A 13,549-nucleotide genomic window follows, 5' to 3' on the forward strand; every position below is an offset into this window, starting at 1 on the left:
AGTTGGGAGAGGAAGGAAGAGAGGCGTGAACCAGGTGAATGGGGCGATGGGGAGAATGCTGCTGACCGGGAATATCATGTGCAAAGGCCCTGAGGTAGGAAGGCACAGGGATCATTGGAGAAGGGAAAGCAAATGTGGCTGGAGTATCATTGTGGTGCAAGATGAGATCAGGGAGGGAGGCGGGGCCTGACTGTGCAGAACTTTGTAAGCCAAGGAAAGGAGTGGAGTCTCTCTCTCAAGACCCCTACCCTGTGCTCCCCAGCTCCTCTCCTCTGGCTGGGATAACTTTGTTAGTGACCATGGGGTCCAGCTGAGGCTGAGAGGAATGCCAAGGATAGTGTGTGTCCTGGGGCATCAGCTGTCTGGATTGAGCAATTCTTTGTCCCATGGAAACCCATCAGCAGACCATTTGTGGGCCCAGGTCTGGCTCTATTCAGCAGCTGTTCCCGAGCTGGAAAGAGGCTTTTAGCTTTAATAAAAAGGGAGTCGAGATAAGAAGACCGCCTCGGCAGGGAAAGCAGCAGTGACAGGATGATTTAAAGGGCCTCTCCAGTGTCATTTCTTCTGTGCAGACATCATAAATCAGATTAGCGTTGGGCTCTGGCAGGGAGGGGTGTAGGGAAAGGGGCCTGCAGGGAGGAGGGGAAAAGGGCTTATGACTCTGGGTCCTCCTGGGACTGGCCCGGAACTGGTGGGGCAGTGCCAGAGGGCGGTGGGGTCACCTCTTCCTGGTCCTCAGTCCTCTAGCCTTATTCTTTGAAGGAGGGACAGGTAGAGTGATTCCGCCAACCCAGCTTTCTAGCCCCTATTCAACTTTGGGGAGAATATAAAGAGAGACTGATAAGAGAAACTGGGAAGAGTGGAGAGGCGGGTGTGGGAGGTGGGAGTTACAGCCATCGGAGAAACCAGAAGCAGTGGTTCTCTTACCTTGTCATGCATTAAAATTGCCATGGGAACTTAAAAAAATACTGATGCCTGGGGCCACCCCCAATGTTCCTGAGTTCCAGGTGATTCTAACATGCAGCTAAAGTTAGAAAGAACTGGATGAGAGCTCAGTTTCAGCCTTCAACTCAGAACTGCGCCATCTCCAGCTGTCACTTCCGCCACGACTGCTCAGGCCCACCAGGTCCCTTCCAGGACCAGACTGGGGGACCAGAGAATTCTCAGGTCGGTGTCAGTGCAGACCAACTCCCACCTGTCTCCCTTCCCTTTCAGATCTCACGCCACCTGGGCAAGATGTACAGTGAGATGATCTTTGTCAATGGCTTCGTGCACTGCGACCCCCACCCAGGGAACGTGCTGGTGCGGAAGCACCCGGACACGGGAAAGGCAGAGATTGTCCTGTTGGACCACGGGCTCTACCAGGTAGGAGAGGCCTTTCCCACGCAGCCAGCCTCAGGGTCGAGTCCTGCCTGGGCTCAGAGCCCTCTGAACTCGCCTATGGGCCACAGAAACGGGAGGCAGATGGCCAAGGGATCTGGAGAGGCCCTGCCCTAGGCCTAAAGCTGTCATTTTGTACAAGTCACAGTCATACACTCTCTGAGTCTCATCTTCCTCTCAATAAGGTGAGGGTGGTAACACCTCCTTTACAGGCTGCTGTGAGGAGTATATGGTTGTGCCCAGATATGTGGAAGTGCTTTATTAGCTATAAAACAGCCTTGCTTTCCAGGGAAGCCCAGGCCAGTCTAGACTTTGGGACGTGAGCTGCCCTTAGAAGAGCTGGGACTTCAGGGGGAGGTGGGGGTGGGGTGGTGGTGGTGGTGACTCAGCACGAGTGAGGAGGTGATGTGTCGTAGGAAAGGTGGCCGGATGGCCCCAGACTCTGTTCTCTGGACCTGGGATGCAGAGCTGGCTCAGATGAGCCACAAGTTCCTGCCTAGAAGTTGGGAAGTTCACTGCCAGTCCCAAGACTGAGGGCCTGGTTTGATTCTAGGAGGGTGATGATCCTGAGGAGTTTTTTCAGACAGTCTCCTGCTCTTTCCTGAGGGCCCTAATTTCACATCCCCAAATCTTGGCCTCCTTTGCAAGGCTCACTGACCTTGGGTACATTCGTTAAGATAGGCTTGTTGATGTCACACACAACCCCCAAACAAATGATGGCCCAGATGCAGCAGAGGTCTAATACTCGCTCATGTGCCAGTCCTGGGTGGGCGGAGGAGGCCGGAGGCAGGGGCTGATTGACGCGCCGCCTCCCAGGCCTCCCTCGGGGCCGTCTCACCACCCTGAGCCACAGGTAAAGGCTCAGAGGAGCGAGCCCGGGCCACGTCTGGGAGTGGACCTTGTGTCACACTGTGCCGGTCAGAGCTCAGGCAGAGGCCATACCAACTAGGAGGACGGCGGGGAGTTTTGTTGGCAGCTGGTCATTTCTGCCACTTTGGACCAAGCCTGGCCAAGTAGTAGCTCTGAATTTGGACCTTCAAGGATGGCTGAACTTTGGGGGAGCAGCAGATGTTGTACAGGAGCCCCGATCTTCATCTGTCCCCCTTCACATGGTCACTGCAGCCAGGGACTAGGTCTTCCATGGGGCGAGGAGGCTCAGGCCTGCCATGGCCGTCTCTGCCGTAGGTCCTCACGGAAGAGTTCCGCCTGGATTACTGCCACCTCTGGCAGTCGTTGATCTGGACTGACATGAAGAGGGTGAAAAAGTACAGCCAGCGCCTGGGAGCCGGCGACCTCTACCCCTTGTTTGCCTGCATGCTGACGGCCCGCTCATGGAACTCGGTCAACAGGGGCATCAGCCAAGCTCCGGTCACTGCCACGGAGGTAGGTGCCCCCTCTCTTGAATACAAGGGACAGAGCTGGTGCCCGTGCCAGGTTGGACTTGGACCTCTCCCAACCCAGGGTCTGCGGTTCTAGACTGGTGGGCTGTGGGGGTGGGGTGGTGGGCAGAACTGGAGATACACTGGATGGGAAGGAAGGAGGGAAGAGAAACAGTGTCCCTGGATGGAAAGAGGGAAAGGGAGTGACGTCCCACTCCAGGCCTTGTCAACCTGTGTATAAACAAGTCATGTTAACTTCATGGTCCAGATTTGTGTGGCTTTTGCTCCAACCTGCTCACACAAGATTTCAGGCTTCCACACAGCTCTCTGCAGGACTTCTGGGACTCACCAGCGACTGTCTCATAATTAAGCCTGGCACCACTTCTGCTGTTCCCTGCTGGGCACTGTCTCCCATTTCGCAATTCTGGGGTGCCCTGCTGGGGAGAGTGCTTCAGTTCTCACGCGATACTCCAGCAGTGTCACCTGTTTCATTGCCCTATGGAGATTTTAGTGAAACCACTTTTTGGTCTTTCTTTGTAGCTCATTTCTCCATCGGATCTAGACAAGAGTCCCATGGAGTCTGGGCTGAGACCAGTTCTAGGAACAGCTCCTCCCTGTAGTCGTACTCACCTCTGCCTCACCACAGGACCTATGGGGTGGCTCCTTCTTCCTGGCTCAGAGCTCCCCGCCTCCCCGGCTTCTCAGTCCCTCATGGAATTGACACCTGTCTTCCCAGTCTGTCCATTGGCCAGACTCATGCAGACTTGCCTGTATCCAGGTGGGGACAGACTTGGGCTCACCACAGGGGACAGGGGGCAGGGTTCTAGTTCCAGCGTCTGCTCTTCCTGGTGGCATGACCTTGGATAGTTCTCGTTACCTCTTGAGCCTCAGGGTCTTCCCCTGTAAGCTGCCTTGTGGTAGGTTCCTTTAGGAATGGCTCGATCCAGAGTCTCAAATGATGTCACCAAAGAGGCTACCTCTTGCCATTTCTTGGTTCTGCTTTCCTCCAGGTTGACATCATTCCCAGCAAGCTTGGTGGCAAAGATGACCACCAGCTGCCCCAGCCTCACACAGCTTGAAAGCTTGTCATTTCAGAAGAAGAGAGACACTCTCCCTCCTTTGTTGAATAAGGATGTTGATTTCTGCTTTACTGATAATGCGTGGAAAGTGCCTCCCCATGGCTCCTGAAGTTTATTTATTGAACAAACATTTGTTTTTGCTGGACCCTGAACTAGGTGCTGAAGATCCAGTTAAGAGCAGACAGATAGGCCTTCCGTGCAATGTGCACTGTGGTTGAGGGAGACAGATAGTAAACAAGTGAACAAACAAGTAAATGGAATAATTGCAGGTTGTACGTACCAGGGAGGAAACAAGCGTACAATGGGGGTGCTGTTGATTGGGTGCTCAGAGAAGAGGTCTCTCAGGAGTTGACATTGAAGCTGAGGCCCGAAGGACAGGAATGGCACCAGCCACAAGGAGAGCTTGGAGAATGCATTCCAGGCTGAGAGCACACGGCCTAGGGAAGGAAAGAGTGTGGGATAGTCTGGAGTGTGGTGAGGTGGATGGTGGGGTGAGAAGAATTTGGAGCGCCAGGAAGGGAGAGCGCCACACAGGGACCATAAGCCATGGGAAGACGTTTGGATTATTTCTTAGGGCAAAACAAAGCCTTTGACAGGTTTTAAGCAGGAGAAGGACATGCTCAGACTTGCTATTTTAAGTATCTCTCTGGAGTGAGGCAAGATGAGCAGTGGGGTGATTAGTTAGAGGCTGGGGCAGGACTCCAGGTGCAGAGATGCGGGGGGCTCAGACTACGCTGATGGCAGTGGAGGTGGAGAGAAGGAGAGGGAGCCAAGATGCATTTGGGACTTAACACTGAGAGGCCTTGGATGTAGAGAGGAGGAAAAGTTGCATCATAGCTTTTTGGGGAGAGTTACAGAGTAGAGGGATGGGGCCGCTTTCTGACGTAGGGAAGACGGTGGGAAGGGCATATTTGGGATCTGGGGATCAGTAGTTCTCTTGACATTCAGGTAGAGGTGCTATGAGCAGGTAAGCCTGGAGCTCAAAGAAGAGGTCCAAGCTTGAGATACACATTTGGGAGACCTCAGCATACAGATGGACGAGCCCACACAGTGGGTACTCAGTAAATTGTATCTGTTTTTATTAACTAAGTTTAGAATTTTATTTTTGCGTTCTTATTCATTCATAAAGACCCAGCCTAAATGCTGTTGTATTAGTCTTCTTAGGTTGCCATATTAGAGTACCACCGACTGGGTGTCTCAAACAACAGAAATTTATGTTCTCATAGTTCTGGAGGCTGGAAGGCCAAGATCAAGGTGTCATCAGGGTTGGTTTCTGGTGAGGCCTCTCTTCCTGGCTTGCAGATGGCTGGCTGCCTTCTCAGTGTGGCCTCACATGGCCTTTGTTCTGTGTGTACACACCCCTGGTAGCTCTCCCTCTTCCTGTAAGGACATCAGTCCTGTTGGGTCAGGGCCCCACCCTTATAAATTCGCTTCTGTTTCATTACCTCCTGAAAGGCCCTATCTCCAAATAGTCCCACTGAGGTTAGAGCTTCAACATAGGGACTTGGTGGGGGACACAATTCAGTCCATAGCACCAGCCCAGGAAGCCTCTCGTTACACCTTTGCCAAAAGTGATCCTTTAATACTTGTATCGCTCGTGTGCAAGCACCTTATACTCCCTCTCAGATTTAATTATTTGTATGCTTATATGAACTCTCTAACTAGCTGATGATTACCTGGAAGGCAGGGATCCTGTCTTGTACATCTTTTTTTTTTTTTTTTTTTTAGCTGAGCCATCCTGCTACCTGTTGGCAGCTCAGCGGCTGCTCAGCTCGGGCCGGGCATCGAACCGCTGTTGCTCAGAGCTCAAACGAGCTCTTAACCAACTGAGCCACTCAGCTGGCCCTTGTACATCTTTTTATAAGGTCCCTGAAGCTCTTGGACCAGGTCTAGTAGAGAGGCATTTATGTAGGTTCTGCAGACATGGACTCCATTTGCTCAGTTTGGGCAAAAAAACAGATAGAGAATAAGCTTAGCTAGCCTGGGCCAGCTCTGAGATGTACGGGCTCAGTTTTCTGAGTCCTAATCTTACTGAGAATTAGGGGAACCCCCAACGTTGTATCCAGAGGGATGTTTTCCCAACTAAAAGTAGCTTAAACAATTAGGAATTTGTTCTCTCCATAACAAATGGAGGTGGTGGGTCCAGGTTGGTTAATAGATCAGATCAACAATCTTCGTGCTCTGGGCTGACTCCTCTGCAGTTCTCTTGACTTTACTCTCGTGATTCCAAGATGACTGTGACAGTTCCAAGCTTTACAGCTTTATTCCGTGGTGTCCAGAGGTGGGAATAAGGGTTATTTTCCCCTCATGTGTCATTTCTTAAGAGCAAGAAAACCCTTTCCATAAGTCCCCCAACAGACTCCTCCTTGTGTCTCATTGGCCAGAATTGTGTCACATGTCCATGCTTAAACCAATCACTTGGTATTGAGCTCAGATCAGAGCCAGCATTGACAGATCAATAAAGATGCTCTCCCTTCCCGGGGCTCCACCTCCCTGAATGGCACCATTCCTAGGGGTCAAGTGAACATATAAGGGGTTCTTTCAACAAAGGAGAGTGGGGGGATGGCTGCTGAGTAGGTACCCAGTGGGGTCTGCTGCAGACGCCCACCATTAGGCTATGCCCAAGCTTGATGGCTGCTGCTCTGAGAGATGCCCCTGAGAGGTAGCCTGCTTGGGTACAAGGACTTTCTGTTTGGGCTCAGAGGGCTGCTCCAGGCCAGTCCTGACTTGCTGAGGGGGGTCCCTGTGGTGAGCAGGACCTTGATCAAGCCTTAGCCCTCAAGCAGGGCGACTGCAGCTATGGTGGGAGGCAGCGGGGAGGCAGACAGCCTCTTGGTGTCTGGGCTTCGTGTTGAGATGTTCCAGTCTGATAGCTCCTGCCTGAGGGACATTTCAAGATTCACAACAGCTCAGTTATCAGCAATGCACATGTGTTCCTGAAAGGGCAGCGAGTTCTGCTTCTGCTGCGGAGAGCAGCCAGGCGGTGAAGCCTCTGGCAGCACTGCGGGCCCCTCGTGACTTCAGTTGGCACCGAGTACCTCCGCGTGCCTTATCTCTGATGCCCTCTCGGTACTGCTGGGAGGTGGGCACAGAGGGTATTAGCATTTCCAATTTTTAGGTGAGGACATTGGCTCAGGAAAGATGAAAGGACTTGCCCAGGCTCACACAGTCTGCTGTGAGGTGAGAGGCGGTATAGCCTGGTGGTGAGTGTGCAGGCCTGGGAGCTGGGCTGCCTGCGTTTGAATCTTCACTCACCACTTACTACCTGTGCGCCTTGGGTAAGTTGTTTAATTTCTCAGTGCCCCAGCTTCCCCCTCTCAGGTGGGGTAAGACACTCCCCTGATAGGAATAGGGTTGTTGTGAGGATTAGATGAGTTAATACATGTAAGCATTTTCAGAGTGCCCAGCTTACTTGGCGAATGCCCACTATGTGCTGGCTGTTGTCGTTGTCATCACCATTGTGTCTCTGGAGACTGAGAAGGGATCAGAGCCTCGATGGGGGCAGTTATCTGCCCAGAGCCATGCAGAGCTCGGGGATGAGGAAGGGTGGGGAGCCGGACGCCAAAATTACACACCAGATGGGACAAAGGCTGATGGGTCAAGGGCTGACCCTGAATCCTGCTCTGGGGCATCAGGACCTCGGGCACTGGGTGGCCTGGGACTGGCTTCAGTGTGGGGGACAGTGACGGACAGTGGCTGTGTGGGTGGCAGGGGCTCTGGGAGGGATCCAGTCACAGGCAGGGTGTGGGGCAGGGCTCTGGAGCTGGGTTGGGGTTAGGAGCTTAGACCTATGAGCTGTACCAGCCTGAGCTTGACTGAAGGGATGGGGGACATGACAGCCGGCACCAACTTCCAGGGCTCCTTCCAGCCTGGCCTCAAATTGGCGGCCAGTAAAGAAGCCTTGGACAGTAATGCAAGGTGGACTCCTGGGCTGAGAGGCTGGCGAGCTCCAGCCTTATCAAATGGTTTTGGGGGAGGTAAATTTCCTGCTTCAGTTAGTATGGGTTTGGAGGCTTGGGCGATGGATATTGGTTACCTTGGCTGTGGGAAGTCAGGTACCACAGAGGCAGGAGAAATAGGCCTGACCCCTGCAGATGTGCTCCTGTCCTGTGTCTAGTGCTTGGCCAGACGTTGGGGTGAGAAGTCCCATCCAGGTTTGTCAGGCTACAGAGCTTCTTGTGCTGCACTTCCCTTTGGGGAGGGTCCCTAGTGGTGCCAAGGCAGCCATGCTAGCAGCTCCCCCCGGAAGCTTCCTTGCAGCCCCTCAGGCCACAGGCTGCTTGGATACCCACCACCCTGGGCCACTTCTCATACAACCGCGTCTGTCTCCCTCTTGCTCCAGGCCTCCGAGATCCGCAACAACGCAGCCACCTACCTGCCCCAGATTAGCCAGCTCCTCAGCCATGTGCCACGCCAGATGCTGCTCATCTTCAAGACCAACGACCTCTTACGTGGCATCGAGGCTGCCCTGGGCACGCGTGCCAGCGCCAGCTCCTTCCTCAACATGTCGCGGTGCTGCATCAGAGCACTGGCCGCGTGAGTGTGGGCTCCTGCCTCTCGTCCTCTCTGCCCTCCTGGCCTGCCCCCTGGGAACCACTCACCTCCACTTTCTTCCACCAGTTCCCAGGGCCATGTTGGAGTTTCCCAATGTTCAGATTTCCCTGCAGGAAGTTGGGGACAGAGAACAACTCCTGCAAATGGGCTGATGCCTCAGCGCGGTATTTTGGGTGGTCCAGAGAGCCACGTGCACTTGCTAACGTGGTGGATCCTAGGACCTCACTCCCCTGGTCCAGCTTTCTAGGTGACTCTTACCCTCAGTAATGTTTGAAATGTTTTCTGAAAGTCTCAGTCCCATCCAAGTTTCCCTTGGGCTTGGGATCAGGACGCCTGATGGACATCCCCTCTCTATGTGGTCCTGGGACCTGTCTCCCAGGACTGGCCAGGCAGCAAGGCCAGCGTTTTCAGGAAAGTGTCTCAGGCTTGGCTGTGACTCAGGAAAGTGTCACCAGCAGGCTCCAGGCATTCTCAGGGTCTCAGATCTTCTTAGATGCCTCATCATCCTTGGGGTGTTGTTGGGGAAGGGAAGGGTGCTTTCTCAGAGGTAGTGGCAGAGGAGGGAGGGTTCTAGGCCCTTCTACCTCAGAGTGGCACATACCTAGGAGGGCCCATGCTGTGGCTGAATATTCTTACCCAAGAGGGGAGGTCTAGACTGTGGCCAACTCCCAGCCCATCCATCCTAGGCAGGGACGGGTCATTCTGGCCAACTCTCTGGTGAAGGGAGGGTTGACCACATATATCATGCACCCGCTATCGAATATCAGATCACAGCAAAATAGACTGCACGCGGAAAGGGCTGAATATGATTTATTATTTCTCGGAGGGTTTAGGAAACAAAGTCTTGAATAGGTCATCACCATAAACATTAATCTCCAATCTGTCCTTTTGTTGGTGCAGAGGGATTGAGCTGGGCTGCATCCGTAACGGCCTCAGCCTCCCAGGACCACTGGCCAGGTTTCCAGGTGACTCTTACCCTGAGAAAGTTTGGGAAAACTTTTATATTTGAGTTTGGGGATTCTGGTTTCATAAATATGAACTATCCTTTTGGAAAAATCGAAGCATTGGAACATTGTACCCAGTGGGTCCACTAGGCCTTTTGTGCCCTATGAAACATCTGCTTTTGCTTAACCTTGCCTACCTGGAGTAGTTGAATTCCTCTGGTTCCTGATGGGGCAGTGGTATGATCACCTAGCCAGGAGTCGTCACTGGGGCAGGGAGCTGGTGAGCGGGCAAAACCACTATCTTCCATTTTTCTAAATGATCCTGAGTATTTCTTGCTTCATTGTCTCTTGATCTCTCCTTTCTTCTTGCCCCTCCTGCAGGCACAACAAGAAGAAGACCTGTTCATTCTTCAGAAGGACCCAGATCTCTTTCAACGAGGCCTTCAACTTATGGCAGATCAACCTCCATGAACTCATTCTGCATGTGAAGGGGCTCAGGCTGGCCAGCTGGCTCTTGGCCCTGCTTTGCTGGCTGTTGCCAGCTCCACACTGAACGGACCTGCTGTCCCCTTCCCCTCTTCAGTGTGACTCTATGGTGGGCAAGGGGTCTTTTCATTCGTTCTTTAGTCATGTCTCCACCAGTCACCCTGTTTCTCCCACATGGTGGCCTGGAGGCCCACGGTCACTGCCATGGCACCATTATACTCCACACCTGGGATTCCTCTCCCACACTGTAGCCCGTCTTGAGGGCCATAAGCTGAACCATGCAACAGATTTCTCTCCTTATCGAGGGAGGTGGCACACAGTCTGCTTTCCTATCCCGGCGTGTGTCGTTGGGTCGGATGTACCCCACTGCCATTAGCCCTTCCTTTGTCAGAATGGACTATGAATCCCACTGAAGGCACATTTAACTTGTAGAAGTTTGATTTTGTTGCAGGGAGCATGGTCTCTGAGCTTGCTGGAGAACAGGTTCCCTCGCCTTGCCCTGTCACTCCCCAGAGGTACTCCCTGTCACTCTGCACCTTCATGAATGGCTTGTCCTCTGAAGTGGCTGTGCTATAGCCATGAGTTCACTGCTGTCATGAGGACCCCTTTGGTGTTTTATGTGCTGTGTTTCAATAAAAACCCCTTCAGGGTTGCAGGGCAGGGCTTGGTTGGTGGGATTTTTATTCTTGGTTGGGAGTGAATTCACTTTGACTATTGGGTAGGAGTGGTCCTGGACGCCACGTGCCATGGTGGTCTGCTTGGCTTGGTGCCCCTGTATTCCTCCAACCTTCCACTGTGGGGCCACTTCCTGCTGCTTGTAGGTTTCCCTCACCTTCCAAGATGGAGACCTTGGTCCTAGTTGTTCAGAAGCCCACGGCCAGGAGGAACTCAGAGGCTCAACTGAAACCTCAGACTTTTTTCCTCTGGGCTCTCACCTCATTCCCTGTGACCTAGTACCTGCCTCGTTCTACTAATTCCTTCCTTTTTTTGTTTTAAAGATTTTATTGGGGGGTTGGGGAAGGGGAACAACCAAGTTGTTGTCCTTCAGTCTTAGTTGTGGAGGGCGCAGCTAGCTCAGCTCCAAGTGCAGTCGCCATCCAGTCACCCGTTGGCATAATTCCTTCCTGACTTAGCCCTTTTAGTTCGTCATTTGATGCCCCCAGTCCTGGAGAATGGAGTCTAAACATCACTCACCGTGGCTAGAATTCCACTCTGAAACCTCCTTGTCACCTGCTGCCATCCTGACCCCCCTCCCCCAGCTCAATCACCTCCTGTTTCTGGGGGCGTCCCAAGCCCCTGCTTTAACCCCTGTGTCTGTGTGGTCTCCAAGTGCCATTGGGCTTGTGTTTCCCACTTCCGTTACCTCTTCCTTTGTCAGGATGAACCATGGGTCCCATTGAGGACACATTTAACTTGTAGGAAGTTTGAATTTGTGGGAGCGGAGTATGGTCTCTGAGCTTGCTGGGAAATAGGCTCCCTCCCCTTCCCTTGTCACCCCCAGAGATGTCATACCCCAGATTTGGCAGGTCCTAGCTCTCATTGAGCACCCTTGCTCACAGACAGTAATTGTATTTGAGTCTCTCTGATCTTACTTCCCCCCATTTGTGGGGCAGGAAATCCCCAAATTTGAGTCTCATTTTCTATTTTCTTTATTTATAATAAAACAAGCAGATTTTTCTACTGACCAGAGACACTTCATGATCTCTTTACTTCCTGAAAGAATTAATTGTTTTTAGTGAGCAGTTGGATGCACCTAGGGACCTGAGAGAATAATTTGCAAGATCTGTTGTTAATTGTGAGGATGCATGATGCATATTATATTTTACGGTGTCTTTTTAGCCACTGAAGTAAATGTAAGTGCCCTTTTTGTTCAAGGTATTGGTTACTTGCTTTTCATTTTTGGTTTAATGGTTGGCTTCCTGCTGGCCTGGGATGTAAAACATCAGCATGTTGCCAGTGTGCCCAGCACCCAGAATAGTAATCCATGGAGAATAGAGCATCTGGGAGAGTTTGAGGTACAGGGAAGTTTGAAAATAGAAGGGGACTAGGCAGATGACTATTGCATGCCTTCCACGAGTAAGAGAACATGCTAGGATCTTTGTAAATAAGTTACATCATTGAATTTTTCCCATCAGCTCTATTTGAGAAAGGGTCATGAGCCTCATCTTACAGAGATAGGAACTGAGGCTCAGGGAGGTTTAGGAGGTTTAGTAATTTGCCTGAAGTCACACAGCTACTGAGTGATGGTCCATGCTTTGTTTTTTATTCCACAGTCCCGTAGACATGGATCACACTTGTTTCTTGGGCTGTCGTATGTGCCAGAATTGGGTCTCAAACACCCTGATTTTAGAGGAAATTGTATTTTAAGTGGAGGTGGGGAAATGAATGGGTAAAGGAGACAAAAGGTCCTGGAAAATGCAGACTGAATTCAGCATGTCCCCAGGGCCTGAGACAGGATGGACCTGGACTATTACGATCTACAGTACGATTCTGACGCTGACCACCCAGAGTTGGTGCCGACGCCACAGGCTTAAGGGCGCAGTGCCCCATGAGGCTGCCCTCACTTCAGACACAAGCTGCAGGTTTGGGAGGCTCCAGGCCACCTGCAGTTCTGATGAACTGACTATAAATTTGGGGGCTCCCTCAACCCCCTCGGATTCAATGATTTGCTATAATAACTCACAGAACTCAGGGAATCACTATACTTGTGGTTAGTTTTTGGTTTTTTTTTTAAGTAAAGGTTACAAATCAGGACCAGCCAAATGAAGAGATGCATAAGATGGGGTCTAGGAGGGTCCTGAATGCAGAGCTTCTGTGTCCTCTCCCATGGAATCAGGATGTGTCTCCCTCTGGCCTATCAGTGGGTTCACTGAGCTTCAGTGTTCAGAGTTTTTGTCCGGGTTTCATTACATAGGCAGATTTGACTGAATCTCTGACCACATGATTGACCTCAATCCCCAGCCCCCAGCCCCTCCCAGACAAATGGGACTGATATCGCCCCCGTCCTGAGTCATCTGGTCCAAACTCAGGTGTGATCCAAGGGCCACACCATGAATATCAAAGAGACTCCTGTCACTGAGAAATTCCAAGGAGCTAGAGGCTCTCTCCCAGGAATGAGGGATGAACACCAGACAAATTCTTTATCATATAACAGTCACTCTGGTGTCTTCTCATCCTATGCACTTGGCCTGAGGTGCATCTTCATTGACCCACCGCTGGCCTGTGCCTTCTGCTGCACCTGGGTGGAGCCATCTCTAGAGCCCAGAGCCAGAGGAGGATATCTCTCCTGGTGATTGCTCTGAGGTTCAGAGAGAGCTCGCCTGAGAGTCCCTGTGGGACTTTTGTCCTGCTCCCTTCGCTCTCTGTCCTGTGGAGCTTGCCATGAATTGATTTGGGTTTGGTGCTTCACAATAAAATCCTGTGATTTTTTTTTTTCCTCCCAGCAGTGACAATGTGTCAGGAAGGCACCACCAGCTTACCTTAAAGATTGTTTTCTCTTTTAACACTTGGATGCTTAGTCAGTTTAGGTGTTGGCTTCTTTGACTTGGGTGGTATGGCTATTTTTTTCCTCCCTTCCTCTTCTGGAGGAGGAGAGAGGAATTCCCGCTCTATGGCCCATTGGGTGGAGAGCCTCTCAGATATGTGCCCAGCTCATAATAAGTGCAGATGTCCTGGCGTATAGTAAGTGCTCAATAAACACCTAAATATTTAGCGTCTTGGAATAGTT

At 51.7% G+C, this 13,549-nt stretch overlaps 1 protein-coding gene across 4 annotated transcripts in view; it reads left to right on the top strand.

The window, feature by feature from the left end:
* The window catches only part of ADCK1 (aarF domain containing kinase 1), a 137,256-nt gene extending 126,159 nt beyond the window's left edge, over window positions 1-11,097 (top strand). For all 4 annotated transcript variants that reach the window (XM_019646266.1, XM_019646269.1, XM_019646268.1 and 1 more), the window contains 4 exons: window positions 1,216-1,365; window positions 2,566-2,763; window positions 8,181-8,374; window positions 9,718-11,097. In XM_019646266.1, the coding sequence (XP_019501811.1) occupies window positions 1,216-1,365; window positions 2,566-2,763; window positions 8,181-8,374; window positions 9,718-9,889 (714 nt within the window). In that variant the 3' untranslated portion in view covers window positions 9,890-11,097. The remainder of the gene's footprint in view (window positions 1-1,215; window positions 1,366-2,565; window positions 2,764-8,180; window positions 8,375-9,717) is intronic.
* The last annotated feature ends 2,452 nt before the right edge of the window (window positions 11,098-13,549 follow it).

This window comes from Hipposideros armiger, unplaced genomic scaffold (genome assembly GCF_001890085.2).
Source record: "Hipposideros armiger isolate ML-2016 unplaced genomic scaffold, ASM189008v1 scaffold_99, whole genome shotgun sequence".
NCBI lineage: Eukaryota > Metazoa > Chordata > Mammalia > Chiroptera > Hipposideridae > Hipposideros > Hipposideros armiger.